This window comes from Brachionichthys hirsutus, chromosome 8, assembly GCF_040956055.1.
Source record: "Brachionichthys hirsutus isolate HB-005 chromosome 8, CSIRO-AGI_Bhir_v1, whole genome shotgun sequence".
NCBI lineage: Eukaryota > Metazoa > Chordata > Actinopteri > Lophiiformes > Brachionichthyidae > Brachionichthys > Brachionichthys hirsutus.
In genome coordinates, this window is record NC_090904.1 from 9,351,159 (window position 1) to 9,376,872 (window position 25,714).

The window sequence follows — 25,714 nt, forward strand, 5'->3', positions numbered from 1 at the left end:
CTGTGCATTTGTTTGTCTACAGAAAATCATGACAATAGGGAGAAAGTCCACCTGTGCCACAAACCAGGTGAAGTGGGGCGTTAGACATTTACAGGGGAAATCCCAACAGGAACGCCAAAGCTAAATGCACACCGCTGTCGACGGCTTCACAGCCAACGCCAGCATTCAAGCATAAAAACAGACATCAGAGCAATGGAGGAGGCAGCGTTCGTTATTATCATCTATGTAGCTTGTTATAACACATGAATACGAGTCATTAAGGATTGGGGTGCAGCACACTGACAGAGGGAGACCTTTAATCCTGATCCAATACAATATCTGTATCCGATGCAAGGCTGGATGTAACTATTAGGTTATTACTGAATAATATACTAATAGTAGTCAATAACAGTCGATCAATTACCGGTAATCATTTTATGTCCCACCAAGTCCATTAGGTTCATTTAATAGAGGAGTAAAACAAGATTCAGATTTCAGACAATCAGTGCAGTTTAAAGTTGGAAGCCCGTTTGGTTGCCGACCTGATCAGGTCCATCCAGGTTCTGATCAGCGCTCATATAATCTGCAGGAAGGTTCTGATTGGGCCGTCAGCCCATGTAGGGGTACTTCCAGTCCGTGAGCGGGACGTGGGTCTGCTTCACCACCTGTGGAGACGTCCACCTCAGGACATAGTGCGCACTTCCAGGTTTGTCGTTTGTTCCTGCATGGAAAGGAAAGACGACACAGTCAACCCTCCCCCCTCCCAAACGCTCGTCCTGTCATCAACTGCGGTGGGACGGTTCCACCGGTGGACCCCTAACCTGAAGCTCTGGCGCCGCCGAACGGTTGCTGAGCAACGACGGAGCCGGTGGATTTATCGTTGACGTAGTAGTTCCCCGCAGCGTTCCTCAAGGCTTTGGCTGCCTCTTCGATCACGTTCCTGTAAAACAAGCGAGCGAGTGAAGCGGGTTTCTCCTTCTGTACGAACGTCACCGAGGAGGAGGAAGAACCAACGTATCCGGCGCCGTCTGACGGGACGAGTTCTCTGATGTCAGCAGGACGTCCCACCACCAAAGAGACGGACAAATGTCTCCAGAGGCGGGAGGCCAGACACCCAAAGGGAGGGAGGTTCTGCTGACTGACTGGCGGGCCCCCAGTGGAGACATTTGTCCTTCAGTTTGACGTCACACTTTCTACAGGATGTTCCCCAACTCATTCTAGAGGTGATAAAAGTCCGGTGACGATCTGGATCAGGAATTCTTAGAATGTTCTGAGACTTTGACGTCTTCTTATGTGAAATCGGAAGTTGGGAGCCGTGCTCAGAGTGCTGGGACGGACACAGCCGCGATGTCTTCTTACAACAAACGAGTCTCACTTGTCCTGGGCGAAGACGGCTCCCGTCAGGGCGTACGGCGACGTGTCGTCGATCAGCTGCAGCACCCGCTTGTAGTCGTTCTCCGGGTAAACGTAAACCGCCAGAACCGGCCCGAAGATTTCCTGCAAACACAGAAACACACGTTTGAGATAAGACGCGTCCGACTGCAGCGGCGATGCTGATCAATACGATCAGAGAATTGCCCGATCAACACGGGTCACAGTCAGAACTGGGACAGCGCAGTAAACCAAACAGCGGCGACACCAGATGTTATTAAAAGGTCAATCACGGACGACCCACCACAACCAGAACCATCAGCTGGACGGACGCGAAGCAATCCACCCCCCCACGCTAACCCTGCTAGCGCTCTCCAGCTACACAGCGACGACACCGGTTCCGATTACACCGTCCACATGGTGATCTGGATCAGCACCAAAAAGTTCTAGATTGTTCTTGGTGTCTTTATACACCAACCATGAAAAGTTAAAGTGGGTCGGCGTTTTTAATGAACTTTTGAGTGAATTAAATGCAGATTTTACAGGATAGTATTTTTTAAAAAGCTTCCACTATAAGTAAATAGGAAAATCCAGATGTTTTTGTATCCGGATCGCTCTCAGAATTTAATGGGATAATGGAATTTAATGGAAGACCCATCTTCAGATTTTTTAAAATCCAGATCCATCCAGGAGTTCTCCAGTAACAAACAAACTTGGCCAAAAACAGAACCTCCTTGGCGGCGTTTATCCAAAGGTTGTGGGTTTGCACCTCGTTCATGATGGCGTCCTGCGGGTCCGTGGTCTCAACGATGGTTGGCTCCACAAAGTAACCCTTCTTGTCGTCACAGTTGCCCCCGGCGATGACTCTCAGGTTGGGCGAGGACTTGGCGTGGTCGAGCCACTTCTTTATTCGGGCGAAAGACTGAAGGACAAAGCAGAAACACGCCGGTCAGGAACACCGGGAGAGCGCGAAACGGGACACGAGCCTGGAAGGAGGCGCCCCCACCTTGTCGTCGATCACAGCTGAGAAAAATGTGCTGAAGTCTTCCACCGGCTGAGGAAGAGGAGGAGAAAAGCAGTCAGAGTGTTAAACCCTCTCCTTCGTCCCTCATGTTAAAACACCGTCTTTGGTGACTTCTGCTGGCGCGGCTCACGTGGCCGGTTCTGCCTGGGGCGCGAACTGGGGCGCGAACTGGGGCGCGGACTCACGTCTCCCACTGTGATCTGCCTGTGGATGTCGAGCAGCTGCCGTTTAATCTGCGGCCACCTGCTGTCTGGGACGTACATCCTGGAGCAGGCCGAACACTTCTGGCCGCCGTACTCGAACACGGAGCGGATGGTTCCCTTCACCACGCTGTCCACGTCCGCCGACTTGTGGACGAAGTGGAAATTCTTCCCGCCGCACTCTGAAAATGTGGAAAATGAGCGGCCGCGGAAAGTCCGCGGAAAGAAAGACTAGTGGTCGGCGGAGCCGTGTTCCGGGGGGGGGGGGGGGGGGGGTTCTCTGCTCACCTCCTGCCAGGCGAGGGAAGGTCCTGTAGCGGTCCAGGTTCTGAGCCACCTGCTTCCAGAGACGCTTGAAAGTCCTACAGAAGACCAGTGACAGTAAATAGTCATGCGAACAACGCCGCCGTCGGACACGCAATGCACCTGTGGAGGACGGACTGAAACACGTTTCCAGTGGACGAAATCTCATTTTGAGGATTCGGAATTCATTGAAGGAGTCTGGTGAGACTTTTGGTGAGATTCTGTGACGCTTCAAATCAAACAGCAATGTCCACCACAAAGCAGCGCATTCCGGAATCCTCACAGGACGCTCCCGGTGAAGTTGATGCCCGCCAGGTGCTCCGAGGAGGTGATGGCGTCTCCGAAGACGGGCCCATCAGCCGGCAGGAACTGGATGACGTTTGGGGGGAGGCCGCTCTCCCTCAGCACCTTGTAGACGGCGTAGCTGGCAGACATGGCGGTGTCGCTCGGCTTCCACAGCACGACGTTACCCTGAGGGACGCCGGCAGAGCCGCCCGGTTAGAAAGAAAAACGAGCAGCTGCTCCTCCAATCAGCTAAAGCCTTGAAGCTAATCCCAGCTCCGCCCTCCTCCATCAGGCTGAAGCTAAACGCTAACATGCTACCAGCCTCCTGAATGCAGCTTATGGAACGGATGAGTTAAGCAGACGTACCATCAAAGCCGGGGTTCCCGCCAGGTTTCCACCAATCGCTGTGAAGTTAAACGGAGCCACCGCCGCGACGAAGCCCTGAGGAGAGCGGAGGGTTGAAGAATCAGCGCAAGGCTAACGCCGGGTGGGGGGACGCCGGACGCTGAAGCTCTAGCTCCTGGTCTTACTTCCAGCCCCCGGTACAGCATGGTGTTGGTGCTTCCCTCGCCGTCCAGCGGCTGCTGAGACTCCAGGTCAACGGCGTGCTTGGCGTTGAATCGGAAGAAGTCGATAAGCTCGGCGGCGGCGTCGATCTCCGCCTGGACCACCGTCTTAGCCTGGGAGTGAAGGGCGAGGAAGGCGTCAACCAAACATCCTGCAACACGTTCCGGTTCCGACCGTTCCCCTCAACCGGACCTCGGTTCAGTCAGAGGTTTCCACCTTCCGTGCGCGAACGGCGTCTGAACCGGTCCGGGTCGCGTTTACACCGCGGACCTCGGTCATCGATCGCCGGCTACAGCGAGCCGGTATTCCCGTCTGAGCGCCGCACCTGTCCGATCATGGTCTTGGCCAGGATCTCGGCTCTCTTCGGTCCGCTGATGGCATCGGCCGCCTTGAACAGAACCTGTGCCCTGTCCTGGACGGGCTTCAGGTCCCAGTCTCTTCTCGCCGCCACAGACGCCAGGATGGCTTTATTGATAAGTTCCTGCATCCAGGGGGGGGGGGGGGGGGGGAGGGGGTTGGCAAAGTTAGCCCGGCGGAAGAATCCCCGGCGTAGAGACGCCTCCAACAACCCACCTGGTCGGCGTAGCAGAACTTGGCCACCTTGTGCGAGTGATTGTGCGGCTTTGAAAAGAAACGCACACAAAACAAAACCGTTTCTGTCAAGGAGAAAGTACAGAACCTGAAACTGAACCGTGTCCTGCAGATAAATAAACTTGTGCTCGGTGGCCCCCCGGCTGCAGGACGCGCCGTTGACTTGACTCACGGATAACTGGTAGCGGACGTCTTTGGTCCACACGTGTTCGTCGCCGACCACGCACGGGATCTCCTCCGTGTGTCCCTTCAGGCTGTCCAAGGCCTAACGCGAGAAAGATGGCGGCGCTTAGCTGGGCTCAGCGTATTAAAAAAGGACCATCGCCGCCAGAAACACCCCGCCGGTTCTGACCTGCAGCAGCTCCGTCCTTTCGGCGCTCCCCTCTTTGAAGCTCAGCACCGGTTCGTTCTTCACCTGCACGGCTGCACAAGGGAACGTTTTAAACCTTCGAAACACAGGAAGCACAGCGTTTCAGATTCAGATTCAGACAACTTTATTTATCCCAAGGGGCAATTCAGTTCAAGCAGTCTACCAGACCATACAATACAAACATAATAAATAAATAAAAAATAAAAAAATATATATGTTAAAAAAGACACTCAGTATATGGACAAATGCTCAGTAATGATGATTATAATGCGGGGCCCCCCATTTACTCAGTGGAGATCCAGTGTGACTGCTGCAGCAGGACTCTGACCCCAGGCCAGCGGGACTCTGACCCCCGACCAGCAGGACACCGAGCCCAGCTGGCCCGGGTCCCGCTTCCAGGACATTGACCTCCTTTAATGAATAAGCAGGACGTCCTGGAACCGGTTCACACCAACATTCTTGGATTCCAATTCACCACCAGTTGATTTTCAACTCGCACTACATCGAGTTACTGGTTCACCATTTTGAAAGCAACGACGCGAATGCCCTCCCTCCCTGCACCTGAACGCATCAAAGTCCTTCCCACCCTCCCTCCCTGCACCTGAACGCATCCAAGTCCTTCCCACCCTCCCTCCCTGCACCTGTATGCATCCAAGTCCTTCTCACCCTCCCTCCCTGCACCTGAACGCATCCAAGTCCTTCCCACCCTCCCTCCCTGCACCTGAACGCATCCAAGTTCTTCTCACCCTCCCTCCCTGCACCTGAACGCATCCAAGTCCTTCTCACCCAACGTCTCCCGCTCAATGTGCCCACGCCACATCTTCAACAGGTGCGACTCATCCTGCTGCATCTGACGCAAACACACCCGGAGGAGAAGCCGAGGTGAGCCGTCATGGAGGCCGAGAGTAAACAGGAACAACTCAAGTGCGACAAGAAAACCCCCTCCGGACTACAAGCAGGGCACCTGTGGTTGTAACAGTTTTAATAGACAAATATGAAAAGCGGGGCGCCCCCCCTCCCTCAGTGACATTTAACAGACGTCATGACAAGAAGAGCAAACATGTCACACCACCGGGCTCATCCGGTTTCTCATCCCAGCAGGATGTGAAGGATAGTTCGGGCGTGCGCGTGAATAAACCGTGCGCTAAACCGGTCCGTTCAACACACACGGGTTCGCTAACTTTAGCTCTGACTGGGACATTGCCACGGTGAAGGAGTTAGCTGGTGACGTCACGCCGGTACGTACCCCCTCCACGCCGGGGACACGGCCGCCCTCAGGCGCAGCATGATTCCACGACAGGCGCTGAAGGCGAACTGTTCGCGGACGCTGCGACGCACCTGGTCCACAGGTCCACTTGGTTCGGATCAGGCTAAACGCGGACTACAACCCGGACCGCACTATCCACTACCGGGGAGTGAAGGGGGGCGTGCGTTTTTAAATAACAGATTTTCATCCATTTATGCAACTATTACTCACCCTGAAAATAGTCCAGCGTATCTTTAATATTTAATGAATATTATTTAAATGCATTATAAAAGCAATGGGTTTGCTGAATTGTGTAGAAAACAGCCCCCACCCCCACCTCTTCTGAAATGGAACCTTCCCTAGGTGGGTCTGTAGCTGGCCATTCAGCGAACAGTGCAGTTTCCCTCAGCCAATCACAGGCCAGATATAGCGGAAGTTATATTTTTGACAAGATTGATCGCTGTGTTGACAAAGTCAGCTGTTGGTTCATGTCTAATATAAAGTGATTATATTACTTTTACTGCTGCTAACACACATCTGTGGATCCACTCCTGATGCTGCCGTTTTTGTGATGTTTTCTGTACTTTTTTACTGTTTTTTGTAGCTGACGTAGTTGGTGGGCGGACCTGTCCGTGGCCTCGCGCCTTAAGCCCGCCCCTTTCTCCCATCCCCGCCCCCTCCCCCATGTGTCTGTCTGTTGTCACCATGGGGTTGCTTCATCGGTGTTTCACGGCTGATTGTGAGCGAGCAGGAACAATCCCGGAGTTAAAGTCGTGATAACTCGACGGTACCAGCTGTTTGTCTCCGCTGCCGGTTCCGGTCTGCGTTGTGTCGCTACGAGGGGAGACCGAAGTGACGTTTTTACATCCATTCACCCGAACCGAAACAACAATGGCAGCGCAGGACTTCAATTTCTTGCTAGCCACGGATTCTTACAAAGTGAGCGAACCTTTCTTCCAGCATTTTAATTTGAATCTATTTAAATTAGAATCATAGTTCTGGCCGGGTCCAGAGGAACGACCGGACCGATGCTCGGTGTTAACGGGAAGCCTCGCAGTTCCCGGCAGTGATTGCGTAACGCTGCATTGTGTCGTGTGTTCTAAACAAACCCTACACGGCAGGGCCAGATGGGGTTCGACAGAGACCCGGTTCGGACCCGGTTCGGCCCACGAAGCCTTACCTGAGTAGAGATGAGAACGTTTAATGGCTGAGTTTCATATACCTGTTTTATCTGTGACACATTTCTTTGTTTTTATTACATCAGGTTCCGACTGGACCGGGTCACTGATCCATCAGAACATTGTCACATTAGATTAATGAACATGAACACATAGGTCTCTGGACCGGGCCAGCCGGACCTCTGAATATGTTTCTGTTCCATCTCATTCTCACACCTGATCAGGTGACCTGCCTAGCCCTGATATTAATAAATGCTTATAACATGGTAATTACAGCTGGTTATTACAAAGACTCCTTGGCGCTCCCGTATGAATGCAACGCCCTCGTTTCTTGCGTGCGTCCTTTACACAGACAAAGTCACAGCTGCGGGACGATAAGGAACAAACGGCGTCCCGGACCCGTTGTTCCGTCCGTCCGTCCGTCCGTCCGTCCCGCATCAGAGTGGAGTTAACGGGAACAAACTGCTCTGGGCTGAATAAACACACCCGAGCGTCCGGACCTGATGGCGTTACATCACGTGGTCGGGCTGGACAAGGTGGCGACGTGGACATAAACGTCCTCCTGGCTCGCTTTGACACTGATTGGAAGCGTCCCAGACTGGGACTACGTCTCGGAATCATGTCCAGACTTCCAGTTTGACATAAGTGTCCTCGCTGAGCGGCGGCGGCGGCGCCACTGATGATGGTGCCGCCGCCGCACGACGCTTTGTCTTCAACTCTAAGTGTAGGTTGCATTACCTGTGACTAGTCAGGGACGCCATCAGAACCGCCTGAGATGCTAACGCCAGCATGCTAACGCTGTGTGTGTGTGTGTGTTCACAGGTCACACACTACAAACAGTACCCTCCGAACATCAGCAAGATCTACTCCTACTTCGAATGCAGACGCAAGGAAGGTTCCCCGTTCAGCGAGGTGGTGTTCTTCGGTCTCCAGTACCTGCTGAAGAAGTACCTGGCAGGTAAGAAAAACAAACGCACCCCCCACCTGCGCCGTAAACGCGTCATACAAGATGGCGATTTATTGGTGAGGCTGCCGTGTTCTGTCCAAAGGCCCGGTGATCACGGAGGAGAAGATCCAGGAGGCCAAAGTCTTCTACCAGCTGCACTTCAAGCAGGCGGTGTTTTACGAAGACGGCTGGAGAGAAGTCCTCGAGGTATCCTCGGCGTTCCGGCGGCGGCCGACCGACTCCTCGCAGGTCCCTGAGTTTAACCCGAAACCCCAAAATGCTTCTTCCAGAAACACGACGGGCGTCTCCCGATCCGCATCAAAGCGGTCCCGGAGGGGAAGATCGTCCCCAGAGGCAACGTGCTGTTCACCGTGGAGAATACAGATCCCAGCTTCTACTGGATCACCAATTACATTGAGGTAAACAAACACAACAACAACAACAACAACAACAACGACAGCGAGCGAGCACCGGCCGGCTCCGTGGTCAGCCTGACCCGGGTTTTTCCCCTCTGTGTACTTCTGTAGACCATGCTGGTCCAGATGTGGTACCCCATCACCGTCGCCACCGTATCCAGGGGGTTCAAGAAGATCCTGGCCAAGCACCTGAAGGCCACCTCCGGGAGCGTGGAAGGCCTGGACCTGAAGCTGCACGACTTCGGCTACAGAGGAGTCTCCTCCCAGGAGGTCGGGACAGGCACATAGCACGTTAGCATCTGTGATTAGCCCCTCCGTCCAGGGAGGCTGTCGTGATGTCATCATTCATGGTTCCGGAACTCCCGCGCCAGTCTGCAGCTCTAGGTGGAGCGGCTCACCTGGTGAACTTCTGCAGCACAGACACGGTGGCCGGGCTAAGGATGACTCAGCGATACTACGGCTGCCCGATGGCCGGATTCTCCATCCCTGCAGCTGAGCACAGGTTTGTGTGTGTGTGTGTGTGTGCGTGTGTGTGTGTGTGTGTGGCGCCGTAAAGGAGTTCATCGGTTCTTCCTGTCATCCAGCACCATCATCTCCTGGGGGAGGAGCAGGGAGAAGGAGGCCTTTGAGAGAGTTCTGGACCAGTTCTCCACCGGGCCGGTGTCGGTGGTCAGCGACAGCTACGACATCTTCAATGCCTGTAAACACATCTGGGGAGACAAGCTGAAGGAGCGGGTCATGGAGCGCAGCCAGAACTCGTGTCTGGTCATCCGGCCGGACTCCGGAGACCCGGCGGAGACGCTGCTCGAGGTGACCGGCAGGAGCCGGGTTCGTCAGAACCGGCGTTCCGCTTCGCTTCTCCTTGTTGATAGCTCACCGGGTCGGCCTGACGTGGGTTCACGTCCATAAATAGTTCTGTCGGTGTGCCGCTCGCAGGTGATGAAGATCCTGGAGGAGTGTTTCGGCTGCTCCGTGAACTCGCTGGGATTCAAGGTGCTGCCTCCCTACCTGCGGATCATCCAGGGAGACGGCATCGACCTCACATCGGTGGGGGAGGTGAGAAACGCGTCTCTGTCCCGGGGGGTTTGGGTCTGGGTTCTGTTCTTCAGGCGGTAGCTCTGGTTCTGCTCACGTACTGGGTGATCAGAACAACTTGGTGCTTCGTTCTCACAGAGGACGCTCAAGCCCGAGGCGCTTGGAGAACGTGCGGACAAACACGCGCCGGGTTTGTGATGAAACGGTTTCGGTTCGGCCCGTCGGACCCTGGAGTGACAAGTTCTGTGTTTTCCCACAGATTCTGACGAAGCTGAGCGATGAAGGCTGGAGCGCCGAGAACGTTTTCTTCGGCTGTGGCAGCGCGTTGCTTCAGAAGCTCAACAGAGACACGCTCAGCTGCGCCTTCAAGTGCAGCTACGTGGAGACCAACGGCCGGGGGGTGAGTGGACGGGTTCTGGCTCGACCCGCATGCCGACGAAGCTGGCAAAGCCCGTTTGTTTACCGGGTGCAGATTAAAGGTCGGCGTCCAGTTTTAGAAGGAGGAGTCAGACTTGTTTACGCTGAAACTTGGCAGCGCTGCGCTCGTTTGCTTCCCAGATGGACGTGTACAAACAGCCGGTGACCGACCCGTCCAAGGGGTCCAAGAGGGGTCGGCTGTCACTGAGGCGGAACTCCGACGGCTCCTTGGAGACCATAGAGGGAGGGGCGGGCAAACCCGAGGAGGTCAGGAGCAGCGTTTTTAATCTGGTGCCTGGCCGTGGATGGATGGGTCACTCGTCTGCTCCTTGTCCCCGCAGGACCTCCTGGTGACCGTGTTTGAGAACGGCAGCCTGGTGAAGGAGTACTCCCTGGAGGAGATCAGGAAGAACGCCCGGCTGACGGAGGAGGAGGCGAACGCCACCGAGCACAACCACCGGGAGGCGCTGCATAAGCACCAGGAGGTGCTGAAGAACCACATCAATGGCATCCATTAGATCCCCCAAGGCCTCGTGGAGCATGACGGGGGGGGGGGGGGGGGGGGGGCGTGTCCGAGGGGAGGGGCCGGCGCTAACGCTGTTCCCAGACCCGCCCCCTTCACTGCCAGCCGCTGCATGGAGTACTGATTACATCACGCACAGAGTGTCATGTGAGTTTGCTCACATCCTGTGATGGTGATGATGATGATGATGATGAAAGTATTTTCTACACGACCACCACATGCTGGAATGACGCATTTTACACACTTTTATTTTTGTGAACGACTTTTTGCTGTTAGAGTGAGACTCGCTGTTGAAGCACACGTACAATCTCTGATCCGCCCTGACCCGACCCGGGTGACGGAGAACCTTCATCTTCGGGACTCGATCCATCATGTCAGAAACTACGTAAAGTCCACGTGAGTGACTCCCAGCTGATCTCAGGCCAGTGAACAGGAAGTCACCACGCCTGGACGTCTACCTGAGACGGATCAGAACTTCCGGCCCACATTAGATTCTCCCTATTGCGACGTTTGTGAATCAGAACCTGGGTGGTTCTACGATGGTCACGTCCAACCGTGGATGCGATCAGGAGGGGGAAGTCCGCCGGTCCGACAGACAGACAGACGCGTCTTGCAGGACAGAGTCCAGCCAGGGTGTCCTTTTTATACGAAGATGTTTCTGATGCATAAAAGCTGATTAATAAACTAACTCTGTTCACGTCATGCTTCAGTGTTCATTATTCTGTGTTCTGCACACGCTCGTCGTAAATCAGACTACAGCGTTTGAATGTTTAGAGTAATCTCTAATAGCAATAAAGTATTAAAGTTCTAAAACAGACAACTAATAAGTGACTGTTAGAGTCCATTCATAGGTAATGAACAGAACCAGGCTCGATGACAGAACCGATAAACATTCTGCTCTCTGCTGCCTCCTGCGAGTCGAAGCCGGAACTGATTCAGCTCTTCTCAAATTGTCTGCAGTGATTTAAGTGCGCGTCCCGTTCCGACCCAGAAGCCAAACAATGCCACTCCAGCGTCGGTTCCGAGAATGTTCCGCCTACAAATCCCAGCATTCATGGAGGTTTTCACCATCAAAGTCCCGCCCGAACCCATGACCAGTCCAGGATAAACACGATCAAAGCCACGTGTCGTTTTATGAGCGTCCGGGTCAGATGTTTTTGCTGTGTTGCTTAGCAACGAGGGCGCATATACATGTCTATATATCTAGAAATATACATATTGTGCTTATTTGTTTGCCTATAAATGAAGGTGAAACTCTGAACTTGGACCCACTGGGACCCATATCGGGTCAGAACATCTAGCTGGAGCGCTGACCTTCACCGGAGAGTGACGCACGTTCCTCTGAGCAAGTCGAGTCCATCTACCGTATATTGTGCTTGGTGTGTGTGTGTGTGTGTGTGTGTGTGTGTGTGTGTGATGGGTGTACAGATGTGTATCCTTTTACAGTTTCAGCAGAAAGAAGTCTGCATACTGGACCGGGCTGCAGCCCGGCAACCTGGGGGTCGGGAACACGCTGCTTGTTTAAGGCTTCATGCTTCAAAAAGGGCACGGGTTCAAAAACCTGAAGGAGCCGGCGGCGTGTAACGTACTCACACAACACACTGATGGAGCGAGGAAAGGTTATGAACACAAGCCGCTCCTCAGATGGGGCATCAATCTGGGTAAAAGCTGGAAGTAGAATCTCCCGTCCCTGCTCCTCTCATGAACTTCAAGAACAAACTTGACTTTTTATGAGAACAGGCTGCGGCCGTGGACAGATGATGAAGATGAGGATGAGGCATCGTTTCTGTACATATTAGACACGTTTCATGAAAACTGAGCACCGACTCCATCCCTGCGTTACCTGTCCGTGGATTAAAATGCATTCATGTCATCCTATCTGCCTCAGCTTGTCTTTAAATGATCCTACAGTCCATCAATTGTTAATCAATGCTTTGACTTCAGCTCATTAATAAATACACATTTCATTTGTAAGACGTGAAAGTTTATTCTGTTCACACAGCAGCATGTTGGAAGCCTGAACCGAATGACCATGAACTCATTAGCGAGGCGCCGAATGACGCTATGCTCGGCCGTCCTGTTGGTGTGTATGAGGAGCAGCCGGGAGGAACTCCTCCAGAGGAGAACCGCTGTTGTCACCCTATGGGTCAACCTGTGGTTCTGGGGCCTCAGCGGGACTCCCAGTCCAAACTGTGGAGCGTCCACTGCTCAATTAAACATTAAGACAGAAGTAAAGACACGAATGAAAGCGGTTCACACTAACAACTGGACTCTCGCTGTGATGCGGTGCCATCATGAAATAGTTGAAAGGGCTGATCCGGACTATAAACTAGTCAGATGTTGGACATGTGGCAAGAAAGAACCCATTGCGTGTTTGGAATTGGTTCTTCTTCAGTCATGTGGGAGTCTTCTTCAGTCATGTAGGAGTCTTGTCCAACACATTTTGTCTATGAAGCTCGGGTTTTCCACCAGCTTGGAGGTGAGTAGAGTTTTTATTTTAGGGTGAAATGTTTGTTTAAATCCTGTCTTTTCAGGTACATTCATGCTTTTCATACCATCCGTAGTCACGTTGTACCCTACTTTACTTTCTCCCGGCGGCATCGCCATAGTGACAGTGCCCCAAACGCTGCTCCAAACAAACTTGTCCAGCTCTGCTCTGCTAGTCAGACGTCATGAGTCCAGCTGCTGTTCATTCTGAGCTGCCTAATACAGGACGTGTCCAAGTCATTCACCGAACACGTCAGCACGCCACCAACACGCTCTGCTCACATGTCCATACGCCCAGACAGATCAGCTGAGCCCACTCGTCGCATCAGACTCCTGACATGGTGGCGTTTTCCTCCACGCCGTCAGCGGGGGCCGCCGTGCCCATGCATTCCCCGTTGACGGGTGTGTGCGGGGTGACTTTGGCCAGTCGGTGCTCCTTGCTGTGGGTACAACTCCGGGCGCAGAGCTGGCAGGAAGCGCAGGCTGAATAGCAGCACGGTAAGAAGCGACAGATGCTGACGCGCCACAGGAACCAGCCGGGCGACCAGCAGCACCAACAGAGCACCAAGCCACCCGCCACCACGCCCAGGAGGATGTAAATGACCAGCAGGGACAGGGAGACGGGGGAGTCTGGGGAGAGGAGGAGTGAGATGTCAGGGTTGGAGGTTCAGAAGGGTAAGTCGGTAAATTACAGACACAGGACGGTGAGTTTTATTTCAGACAAGGCGTGGCTGAATTGACTCGGATGCGTTACTCCGTGACCTACTTGTTGTCATGAGGAAAAAAGTTATTTTGGAGTTGTGTCGCTCAAAATATGTACACTCTGAAAAGAGTGAGCTGAATACAACCACGGACAAATCCGTGTTCAGCCTTCATGGAAATGGATTAATACCCCCCCCCGCGCTCCCCGCCATTCAACAGTCAGGAAAAGAATAGCGGCTTTCTTTGGCTGCACTTGGCCGGATCTTAAAAGCAATCAGAACCTGGCAAGCCGGTCCAGACAGTCTCTGTTTGCTCCTCCGATGCTGGAGTAGAGACAGATCACTCAAAAGCCTGCCGTGGGAATCCATCACCATTTATTGCTTTACGAGTCTTAAAGTGAAATTAACAACTCAATAGTCACCATTAGTTTTATGCCCTGTCATCAAGACACTCTGCATCCAAATAGACCTGCAGTTCATTTGTTTCCCAGTCAACCGACTGTGGGATTGTATTAATACCAGTCACAATGGTTACCTGTTACCGATTCTGGACTGGGAGCGCTGTTCGGCCCACTGCAGTTCACATGTGGAGAAACTGGTGCTGTGGGTGGTGTCTCAGAGGATGCAGGTGGGGTTGCCACTGATGGTGGAGGTTCAGGAGATAGAAGCTGACCTGCTAATGAAGGAAACATTCAGGACAGCTATTAAATGGGATAAAAGGACCTTAAAACTCAAAAATCTTCTTCTGAAGACTCTAAATAATAAAAATGTAAATACCAGACTTGACAAAATTACCGACCTTTACAGCCTGTCATCAGGTTTTCCTCCAAGTCACTTCCATCCCCACAGTTGTCGATGCCTTTATTGTCACACACCAGACTGATAGGGATGCACTTCCCATTCCTGCAGCTGAAATACGGCTCACCGCTGCACTCTGATTGATTAAAGCCTATAAGAAGACAGTTGAGGTAGAAGAGAGGAAGTATGGTAGTCAGTTGTCGGAGCTGGACCGTGGAGGTCAATGGTATCTGGGTCTGTCGTTCTCACCCAGTCTGAAGGAGGTGAAGTCCCCCACAAAGTCCACTCTGGGCTGTGTCCCCCGGGTCACCAGCCTCAGGGTCAGGTAGTTTCCTGTGGACAGCACTGGTCGTGGTGGGCTCTTCCCACACAAAGGAAGTCCGAGAGGAGGGGAGCCCCTGTCCTGGCCATCATAGAACTGGATATATGAGCCGGCATGGCACGGGTCCACAGAACCTTCACCAGATGTGGGATCCATTCTGGGGTTGAGAGGGGCGGAGCCACGAGGGGACTCTGGGAAGACAGGGGCCGGGCTCAGAGGGGCCACTCGAAGTAAACTGTAGACCAAGAAGAAGCGGAACTGGAACTGGACCTTGTCTTTGGGGGAAATGGCCTGCATGGTGAGGTGGCAGTCGGTCCCCATGGTCACAAAATAGTACTTCTTGGATTCCTCGTGAGAGTTGACAATCATGCCGTCGCCTCGGATCGTTTGGCCACAGAAGTCGACGACGTTTACTGACGGGGAAAAGACACAGGAGAAACAACAGTATAAGGATCATTGTCTCCTATAAATAAAATATCATGGAGGGGTTGGGCTGGTGTCTCAACATGCTCCGGTCATAATATCTTTTGCTATTTTTATTTCGTTGCTGCAGGGGAACAATAAAGAAGTTTAGAGTCTTTTAAACCATGCGTGTGACATAACTGAAGCAGAAACGCACCAATCAGAGAACATTTCACGTACATGGATAAAAAGTAGAAGGGTTGACATTGATCGAAAAGGTCAAAGATCAGCTTTTCTGATGTTAAATCTATGACATAATCTCAAATAGTACCAGAGATTCTACTTTATAAAGTATACAACTCAGTGGGGGGGGGGGTAAATCCACACGTTTATCCGGATCTGGTTTCCTGCCACATGTCAAACTTCCTCAGAGTTTTTGTGTATTCCTGCTGACAGTCCTGTTAGTCCTGTTAGAACCACTGTTGTTCTGGGTGAACAATGCGGCATGCGGCATTGCGGCGTTCCTTCCTGGAAGTCTCAGAGGAGGTTGGGACTAGGACAGATTGTTGTCAGGGACAACTCTGATCTCGAGGAGGTTTGTTTGACTCCACTCAGGCTTTCTCTCCAGATGGTTTTGCTCTTCCATTTGGAGAGTGTGGTGTTTTGGAAACGGGTGTGATATGATGAGACTGTCTGTCCTGAGGCGGAACCCTTATTCCGAATTTGCCCATTTTATGTCGATACACCAACAAGCACATGATAGGCTGGCCCTCATGTGACCTGGACCACAAGAACAACCCTGTAGAATCTGGATTGCACATCAGAGGTATAAATTAAATATAAATAAAATAAAATACATGAATACACAACACAATGAAATGTTAAAGTAAACAAGAGGACAATCCGGGATCGAACTTAACATGCTCCGCCTCTGGACGCGGTGTTAAGAAGGGAACTAATTAAATAGCATAGAAGAGAGTGTCATCAGCGTACGGTTGGACCCGTTCTGCTCACTATTGCTTTCTGCTAATCCACAGGCAGGACCGGGACATATGGGTGGGCAGATCCGGCTGCACCACCCCCTACCTCTGGGCTGCAGGCCAAATAATGAGGAAGATTTAAGACCACCCTTGGACTTTATTGGCGCTGTTTCCCTGGGAGACAAGCAGATCCTTCTGCACCGAGCTGCAGGAATGTCCCAAAGCCCCGGAGGCCCTGTTGGTGGGAAACAGCTCATCCCCTCTAAACTACATCAGCAAACAAAAAGCCATAGGGGACGCCGTCCAAAACACTGGTGATAAGAGGAAAGCACAACCCCAGTAAAGATTTTGTCGGCTGAAAATGCAACCCCTTTAAAACTTTACTCTTGTAAACTGAATCTCAGAGAGCAAACCCCCGGGACAGGTCCCGGATAGCGACAAACGTCTATGAGACTGCATTGTGCGGAAAAGGACAGCAGCTCCGTCGTCCATCCATGTGTTCTACTAACATCCTTAGCCTACATTATGGAAGCAGCGGATGACAGGAAGGAAGAGCAAACGGTTCCATCACTTCCTGTTCAAGTCGACGGTAAAGTATTTCTATCACGAGTAAAAAATAATTTCTTGAATTATGAACACAAACCGTTTATTTGCAGGCTCCTTCGAACTTTGTTGTGTAATAAACAAACATATAAGATGTATTTATCAGGAACAAAACATGATGAAAATGCTTGGAGGCTGTTAAAGGAAACTGGAGGACTGCACTTAGAACCCGGTCCGGGCCTCTGGCTGAAGTCTTACCGGTCTCGATGGCGGAGCAGCAAGGATTTGTCAGGCCAAGCAGAAGGAGCAGCAGGAGCACACGCTGCTGGGAGACCTCCACCTCCTCCATCATCCGGGCTGAGACAAGGAGTCCGGTCCGGTCCGGTCAGCTCACACAGGAGACCCTGAAGTCATCCTCACCCCGCGTGGACTGGATCACTAGAGGGTAGGAAGAGTCCACGGTCCTCCTCGGTGCTCCATCATAAACTCTCTGGCTTTTATTCCACTAGAACCCCCCCCCCCCCCCCCCCCCCTTCCCGGGCGTCCATTCACGTGTCCTGTCATCACCATGACAACAGCCAACAAATCAGCTGTAATGACTCACCTCAATCACAAAATCACTATTACTTTGATGCTTATTACAGGAAAACGACTTGTTTTTATTTGTTCCTACAGCTGACCTGAACGTGTTCTCTTAGAACACTCGCGCAGCAGCAGCTTGTTGTGCTTTCAAATGTTCTGTATTCTGTAATCAACTCGGTGCATAAACATAAATGTAGTTCGCTGCTGCCCCCTGGTGGTTGTAAAAGAAGAGGTGCATGTGTCCTTTAATCCCAAAATAAAATCCAGTTTCTGTTCAGGAAACAAAAATGACTGTTAATAGAAGACATCCAACCCTAAAGGATTTTTTATTTATTTATTTATTTTATGGCCAATACCAATTTTGCAACATTATGGAAAACACTGATGTATTTGTCATGTTACTTGTCATGCCAAATGAACTACACCGAAGAACATTTTATCATTTTAATAAGATATAATCGTTTTATGTACTTATACCTGTGCTATCCCATTTGCACACACTTTGTGGCCTATAAATCACTTAAATCCATTCAGAACGGTTTGAGATATCCTGCTTTGATCTGTCCGATAGTTAGTTCAAAGGATCAAAAGAGGTTTGGAACTGCTTTTATCTTTGATGTGCAGTAAATATGTGTGATATATATAAATGTGCATTAGGTTTCGAGTTTACAACGAACAAAGTACGAAACGTGATGAGTACTTCAAACATGAACCAAGGAGAACAACAGTTTTCAAAACACTGTCAGAATAGCAGCGGCAACAAAAGTATGAGAAGACAGGAAGTCCTGCCACTTTTGGAAACGACCTGCTTACATCGACCGGGTATGTGGACGCCGCCCAGCGGAGTCCCACAAGTCACCTGGGCAAGAGTATTGCGTGACATAACCCCTTGGAAGGCCCAGCCCAGACATAGGCCTGAAGTCAGGCAGGCAAACGTCCTTCCACCGATCGCCACCAAGAGGACCGCTGGACAAGGTGCTTGTGTTCATACAATGACCAATGAGCGGCATGTACGCCTCCCGCCCATCGAGCAGCCAAATAAGTATTTGATGAAGACGATTGGACCATCACAGCTAGCGAAGCCCTCCCCAGACAATTACTTGAAAAAGCAATCAGGCAAGTGCACGTTACCTGAGATCATAGGCCGGTCCTGTACTTTAACAAGGAAACCACCTGCTCCCAAACGGGCAGACGTCAAACCTGTGATCCATCCTGAAACGGCAAGGGCAGCCAGAGCACAGGCCGCCGTCGCTGCAACGAAGGCGCCTGTAACAGGGAAACCACCTGCTCCCAAACGGGCAGACATCAAACCTGTGATCCATCATGAAACGGCAAGGGCACCCAGAGCACAGGCTGCCGTCGCTGCAACGAAGGCGCCTGTAACAAGGAAACCACCTGCTCCCAAACGGGCAGACATCAAACCTGTGATCCGTCCTGAAACGGCAAGGGCACCCAGCGCACAGGCTGCCGTCGCTGCAACGAAGGCGCCTGTAACAAGGAAACCACCTGCTCCCAAACGGGCAGACATCAAACCTGTGATCCATCCTGAAACGGCAAGGGCACCCAGAGCACAGGCCGCCGTCGCTGCAACGAAGGCGCCTGTAACAAGGAAACCACCTGCTCCCAAACGGGCAGACGTCAAACCTGTGAATTCTGAGAAACTGCGTCAGTGCCTGCTAAAGCGACTCGAGGCCCGCCGCAGGGCTGAGGAGGAGCAGGAGGCCATGATGAAGCAAAATGAGGACCAGACACACTTGCCAGAAAAGAGACGCAAGGCAATTCTGGAACAACTGAACTTAGAGCTGACAAGGATGAACAGCGAGTACCAAAGACTCATCGACTTCAGAGGGAACAAGACCAATCAGGCCCTCAGGGATAAACTAGATGTTACCATGAAAGGCCTGGAGAGAGACATCGCGATGTTTGAGACAGGCAGGGTCTCCATACCACACTTGCTAACCTCAACTCATTACGCCCACAAATTAATCAAATGCAACACGCCTGCCTAAATGGGGTGGGCGTGGCTTCGGCGGCCAAGACCGTCACAGGACTAAAACACGCAAAACTAAGACTCGGGCAAGACTGGCTGGAGCGACAACTAAAAACCAGAACTAAAGATCACAGTAATACATGAATCCATAAAAAGGGAAGATAGGATCGAGAGGTGTGAGGACTGAGCAAAGAATATGTAGAGCGACCCCATTGCATTCGATGAAATATCCGGGCAGTTGGGCAGTTATAAACCGCAACACAGTAGCTCCAAGTTCTGCAGCACCACGGACAGAAGGACCTGAAAGAGAAAGAGGGTCTCCATACCACACTTGCTTGTCAGCACAAGACTACGATTATTCATGTCATGCATATATGCACCCAGAGCACAGGCCGCCGTCGCTGCAACGAAGGCGCCTGTAACAAGGAAACCACCTGCTCCCAAACGGGCAGACGTCAAACCTGTGATCCGTCCTGAAACGGCAAGGGCACCCAGAGCACGGGCCGCCGTCGCTGCAACGAAGGCGCCTGTAACAAGGAAACCACCTGCTCCCAAACGGGCAGACGTCAAACCTGTGATCCGTCCTGAAACGGCAAGGGCAGCCAGAGCACAGGCCGCCGTCGCTGCAACGAAGGCGCCTGTAGCACCTGATGGCAAATACCAGAAGTCAAATTCTGAGAAACTGCCTCAGTGCCTGCTAAAGCGACTCGAGGCCCGCCGCAGGGCTGAGGAGGAGCAGGAGGCCACGATGAAGCAAAATGAGGACCAGACACACTTGCCAGAAAAGAGACGCAAGGCAATTCTGGAACAACTGAACTTAGAGCTGACAAGGATGAACAGCGAGTACCAAAGACTCATCGACTTCAGAGGGAACAAGACCAATCAGGCCCTCAGGGATAAACTAGATGTTACCATGAAAGGCCTGGAGAGAGACATCGCGATGTTTGAGACAAGCAGGGTCTCCATACCACACTTGCTAACCTCAACTCATTACGCCCACAAATTAATCAAATGCAACACGCCCGCCTAAACGGGGTGGGCGTGGCTTCGGCGGCCAAGACCGTCACAGGACTAAAACACGCAAAACTAAGACTCGGGCAAGACTGGCCCCAGTCTTAGTGTGATCCGTCCTGAAACGGCAAGGGCAGACAGAGCACAGGGCCGCCGTCGCTGGCCCTTGACAGTATATTGATTACTGTATCGATAACTATAAGCTTTGTTAAAAAGGAAAGTCTTTAGTCGACTCTTGAACATCTGGTGTCTCTCTCACGAACCGAATCAGGGAGCTGATTCCACAATAAAGGAGCTTGATAACTAAAAGCTCCGCCCCCCTGTCTGCTCTTGGATATTTTTGGAACCACGAGCAGGCCAGCATTTTTGGACCGCAGGGTTCTAGTGGGGCAATATGAGATAATCATCTCTGTAAGGTAAGGGGGCTGGTTGTTGAGGGCTTCAATTCGTTCCCTAACAGGAAGCCAATGCAGAGACGCCAGAACAGGGGAAATGAGTTCTCTCAGTCTGGTTCCCGTCAAAACACGAGCTGCCTACCCTCACAAGTGTTTATGTCTATATATATACAGTATATATACTTTTGTTGTTGTTATTGTTGTTGATATTCTTTGAATTCTTGTAAACTTGAAAAATACAAATAAAATAAAAAAAACACGAGCTGCTGCGTTCTGGATTAGCTGACGATGTTTAATAGACCTTTTGGGGCAGCCGGGCAGTAAGGAATTGCAGTAATCCAATCTGAAAGTCACAAAAGCAAGGACAATTTTTTCTGCGTCTTTTCGGGTTAGCAGGTGCCTGACCTTTGAAATATTCCGAAGGTGAAAGAACGCAGTCCTTGAAACGTGCTTTCAAGGACTTGAAAGGACAGGTCCTGAAAGATTACCCCCAGATTCTTGACAGTGGTGCTGGTGGACACTGAGATGCCATCTAGCTGAACTACAAACACTAGAACAAACGGAGCGTCATCCTGTACATTTTGAGGCAGTTTTTCCAGATTAAACAGGACTCCTCAAATTTAGTTGAGCGCCATATTCTCTCCAGTAGTCTGGCTGTTTGCTTTAACAATCTCATTTCAGAATTGAAATTTTTGGTTGAACGAACGCAACCGAACTTACAGCATTTGCAAAAATCAGCAAGATAAACAAAAAATATGTATATATAATTTCTATATCAATTTTTTTACAAAATAAATTCATTTTAGTTATATGCCCATTTCTTTAGTTGATTATGGTCCCAATCAATCAGTGTAATGTAAAAAAACAACAACACACAAAACAAACCAAAAAACCAAAATGTAAAACAGACAGAGTTTCGATGTTTAGTGCTGCATAACCACGAATGACGTTGGATTTAAACCTTTTTTTAAATGATTATACTGTTGTAGAGTTCTTTAATGTGTCATCCAGGCTATTCCATAAATTTACTCCTCTAACTGAGACGGATCTGCATTTAGTGTTTGCTCTCGCTTCTCTTTTTTTGATAGATATGAAATTATACCCGGTCTCTCTGTGTTTGAACCTTTTTTGGATACAGTCTGGAAGATTGTTATTGTGAACCCTGAACATAACCACAGCTGTGTTGAGATTGACTAAGTCATTTCATTTTAATATATTCAGCTGGATAAACAGTGGGTATGTTGGGGCATAATAATCTGCATAATTAATGACTCTGCCTTTTTTTTTACAAAATAAATATCTGTTGGATTATTGTTTTGTAATTATGCTCTGAAGTAGATCCCTTTAGTTGAAGGTTCCTTCATGAATAACAAACACATCCGTTATATGCAAAAGTAGTGAGTGGCAGACGGACACTTACTTAAAGGTCCAAGAAATGTTTGAAGCCGTCAAATTAGTCAAAACTCAGACATAATATATAAAATGAACTTTATTTGTATGAAAAACGTTGCATATTATTTACAGATTTGTACACACAATATTTTCAGTTTGTACGGCTGATCAGTATATATATCCACCAGACACCAGGTGGCGCTGCACAGCAGCAAAACACAGCGCAATGCTGCCTTCAGTTTCTCCTCAAATCCCAACTTCGCTGTTTGAATGATTCCTCAATGCTGGCAGTCAGTGTGTCAAAGATTACGAAGACGCCTTTCCCACAGTGCTTGAAGGCATCGTGAACAAGTGGCTCCGCCTCTTCTCACCTGTGTGGTTTTTAGCTTCAGTCAGTGCCCCAAAAATCAGTTCCCCAGAATGCAGGTCATCCCGGCTGACCCTTTCAGGACGCATGCAGCCGGTTGGCCATGCTCCGTTGGTTGACTCCATGAACCTTGGAGAGGGTCGTGACCTCGTTTTCCTGAGCCAGCTCCTCCTCCTCCTGGTTCCTCACACCGCCTCGCACCTTATCAGTTCTTTGCTCCCACGTGAGGAGCATCTCTGCGTCCGCCTCCTCGCTGGAACAGAAAGGTCGACACACGGCCTCGACCAGGCCGATGACTGTCCCCAGCACCGCAAACACCGAACCCACCAGGTAGACCCTGAGCAGACCACGACTCGGCTTCTGACTCAGCATCTCCTTCGCAAACGGGATCAGTTCCTCCAATGTTTCCATCTCCAAAGCCTCGACTCCAGTTCAGGTGCAATGGTTGTATGTAGAGCTGTAGAAAACCAATAAGAACTGTGAATGGAAACAGTTTTTACTCCTAACTGGATCTACACCGTCCACATGGTGATCTGGATCAGCACCAAAAGGTTCTAGATTGTTCTTGGTATCTTTATACACCAACCATGAAAAGAGAAAGTGAATCAGAGTTTGTGTGTTTTTAACTGATTCTTGAATCCATAAATGGGTTTTAATGTTAAAATGTAATATTTGTTCCTGACCTCATTCTGGATCAGAACCAGAAGACATGTTTCATGATGGTTCATATCGGCTCCTTTATGAAAATAACTATTTTATAACTATTATAAAAGCCTCCATTATAAGTAAATGGGACAATCCAGATGTTTTTTGTATCCAGGCAATCCAGATCACTCTCAGAATTTAATGGGATTAAAGTTAGACCAAGACCCATCTTCAGATTTTTTTTTCTTCAGCAAAATCTATCCAGCAGTTTTTCTGCAATCCTGCTAACAAAAAAAAACAAATGCCAGCAAAAACATCAGCTGGTTTAAGATCAGCAGAAAAACATATTTTATATTAGAAATTTTATATTAGAAGTTTTATATTAGAAATGCAAAACACGTTAACACCTGTTCATTTTAACACAGTCAGAATAAAAAAGACATCCGCCTGGACTCGATTGGTTCTGTATGAATTTTACAGTTTAGTCACCGATTGCTGCAAAAAATAAAACAAAGTGAAGAAGAGGTAAATTGAACAAACGGACGTCGCCTGATGTCTCCAGGTGTTTTTGCAGGTGACATTTAAATCTACCTCCAGATACTCCTCCATCACATCCAACTCGTGCTTCCACTCCTGTTCCAGAAGAAGGAATAACAACTTACCGTAAAGGTTTGTCGTACCGGACCAGCCAAACTCCTGACTTTCCAGTTTGTGAACTTCACTAGCCTCTGTGCTCATTTATAGCCCCGCTGACTCCTCCCACGCAGTCACAGCTTCTAAATATTCATGAGGACTTGGGGAAACTCAGAAACCTGGCCGTGGGCCATGAACTTCGACCCACTTATGTGTAAAACTCATGAAAGACTGGAGAGTTTCATAAATAGTTCGTGTTAGGGAGCGCTTGTTCATAGTCGGTGCTTGAAGGTGACTTTATGAATAGTGTGGCAGTGACTAGTTTCAGGGGTTAAACATGGTTTGGATGAGCTGTGTCCTCTTTTAGAGGTGATTCAACCTGAAGGTGCACCGTCTCAGTCCCGTGATTGGCGGTTGAAACGTCCATCACCTTTGTCCAGGTGTAAAAACGGCACAAGAACATTGTTTGGGGTTTCTTTTGGTCCCCTGTTCCTCGAGGGACGGTGAATGCCTTTTGTTATAACAAGCTGAATGTTCTCTCTGATTACTTTACACTTTATTTTCCTGATTTATTCTGTGAGTTCTAGAACAACAGGCCCGGGTTCAGTTTGGTCAGAGGCGTCAGGACGGAGCGCTGTCCGGATGCCGGCTGGCGGCAGGTGGGCTGAAAGTCGTGCAGGTTGGGTGAACAGGTGTTTCCCTCCGGCTGGTCGAGTCCATGTGAGCCTTCCACAGCAGCAGGCGTCCAATCAGGGGAAAGGTTGTGTCAACCCAGTGACCCTGCTGGGTCTGTGCTGGGCCAGCCCACGGGACAGGACGTCCATGCCGAATCACACGCTGGCGGCGTGCGGCCGAGCACGCTCTGCATGACGGCACGGCAACAACAGGAAGGTTGTCGAACGGTGCAGCTGACCTGGATGCACCTGATTTCAGAGCTCTGCTTATCCACACCGGTGGGAGGCTACCTGCTTGATGATGTCACGTTGCACCTGCAGCACGCCACGTTAAGTCAGTTCTTCTATTTATCACCAGCAGACTCTGAAAAGTCTGCATTTAAATGCAAATTAAATTTTATTATAAATCTCATTCATTTTCCCTTTTCCCTGTAATGCTGCCTGTAAAAGGCCAAATCCTTTCATGTAATGGCTTTTACATTCCATTTATATTAGTTCACACAAACACTCCATCCACCTATTCCTATGCCGGCCCCTCTGTCAAATTTTAGAACCCATTGTCACCCACGAGTCAAAAGGTTTGCCCACCCCTGAACTAGGCCCAAATATTCTGTGTGTGTGTGTGTGGGGGGGCTTTCTTGATACTAATCATATCGGTCAAAGGAGCTTGAGAGGGAGCCGGAGCGACACGCGTTGGGCTGCTATTAGCATAAAGAGACTCTGTCCGGTGAAGCCGCTTCTCCTTGCAAGAGACTTTCAAAAGGACTTGTTGACCTGCTGGAAGCCGGAGCCCAGCCCTGCTCGGATTGTTTGAGAAGCAAGATAGACGAACAAACAACCCTTCAGGTTTACACCGGCGGGGCAGTTTAGAGCTGCTGCTCTGATTCATCAGGAAAACGGCCAGCAGTGAGGTTTCTGGAGTAACTGTCAAACTAACTAGAAGAGCACTCAGAGAGCACAGACCTCCTCCAAGCAGCTCGTCCCCCTCCTAACTGGATCTACACCGTCCACATGGTGATCTGGATCAGCACCAAAAGGTTCTAGATTGTTCTTGGTATCTTTATACATCAACCATGAAAAGAGAAAGTGAATCAGAGCTGATGTGTATTTTTAACTGATTCTTGAATCCATAAATGGGTTTTAATGTTAAAATGTAATATTTTATACCCAGACAGGTATCCGGATCGCTCTCAAAATTGAATGGGATCTAAGTTAGACCAAGACCCCTTTTCAGATTTTCAAAAAATCCAGATCCATCCAGCAGTTTTTCTGTCATCCTGCTAAATAAAACAACAACAAACGGCATCAAAAACAGCGCCTCCTTGGTGGAGGTAACACCGA

The 25,714-nt window shown here is 50.2% G+C and overlaps 4 protein-coding genes across 4 annotated transcripts; 1 reads left to right on the plus strand and 3 right to left on the minus strand.

Annotated features, from left to right (window-relative positions):
* Positions 1-203: 203 nt before the first annotated feature.
* On the minus strand, positions 204-6,026 carry aldh4a1 (aldehyde dehydrogenase 4 family, member A1). Its single transcript, XM_068741958.1, has 15 exons — positions 5,937-6,026; positions 4,673-4,766; positions 4,493-4,585; positions 4,303-4,350; positions 4,055-4,210; positions 3,693-3,842; positions 3,529-3,603; positions 3,161-3,348; positions 2,863-2,936; positions 2,560-2,756; positions 2,357-2,404; positions 2,120-2,272; positions 1,355-1,476; positions 801-919; positions 204-700 (listed from the first exon to the last, which is right to left on the minus strand). Exons 1-15 carry the CDS (start codon positions 5,975-5,977, stop codon positions 588-590), a joined length of 1,671 nt encoding a protein of 556 aa, XP_068598059.1. The 5' UTR covers positions 5,978-6,026; the 3' UTR covers positions 204-587.
* Positions 6,027-6,672: 646 nt separating this feature from the next.
* nampt2 (nicotinamide phosphoribosyltransferase 2) lies at positions 6,673-10,489 on the plus strand. The gene is made up of 11 exons (XM_068741959.1): positions 6,673-6,875; positions 7,937-8,072; positions 8,164-8,267; positions 8,351-8,479; positions 8,588-8,746; positions 8,848-8,978; positions 9,061-9,286; positions 9,413-9,532; positions 9,771-9,911; positions 10,070-10,195; positions 10,270-10,489. Exons 1-11 carry the CDS (start codon positions 6,828-6,830, stop codon positions 10,444-10,446), a joined length of 1,497 nt encoding a protein of 498 aa, XP_068598060.1. The 5' UTR covers positions 6,673-6,827; the 3' UTR covers positions 10,447-10,489.
* A 2,774-nt stretch (positions 10,490-13,263) lies between these two features.
* On the minus strand, positions 13,264-17,036 carry ldlrad2 (low density lipoprotein receptor class A domain containing 2). The gene is made up of 5 exons (XM_068742979.1): positions 16,943-17,036; positions 14,687-15,172; positions 14,439-14,588; positions 14,175-14,315; positions 13,264-13,568 (listed from the first exon to the last, which is right to left on the minus strand). The coding sequence occupies exons 1-5, from the start codon at positions 17,034-17,036 to the stop codon at positions 13,264-13,266; spliced, it is 1,176 nt and encodes a 391-aa protein (XP_068599080.1).
* A 5,297-nt stretch (positions 17,037-22,333) lies between these two features.
* On the minus strand, positions 22,334-23,767 carry g0s2 (G0/G1 switch 2). Its single transcript, XM_068742874.1, has 2 exons — positions 23,729-23,767; positions 22,334-22,878 (listed from the first exon to the last, which is right to left on the minus strand). The coding sequence occupies exon 2, from the start codon at positions 22,830-22,832 to the stop codon at positions 22,500-22,502; it is 333 nt and encodes a 110-aa protein (XP_068598975.1). The 5' UTR covers positions 22,833-22,878; positions 23,729-23,767; the 3' UTR covers positions 22,334-22,499.
* Positions 23,768-25,714: the final 1,947 nt, after the last annotated feature.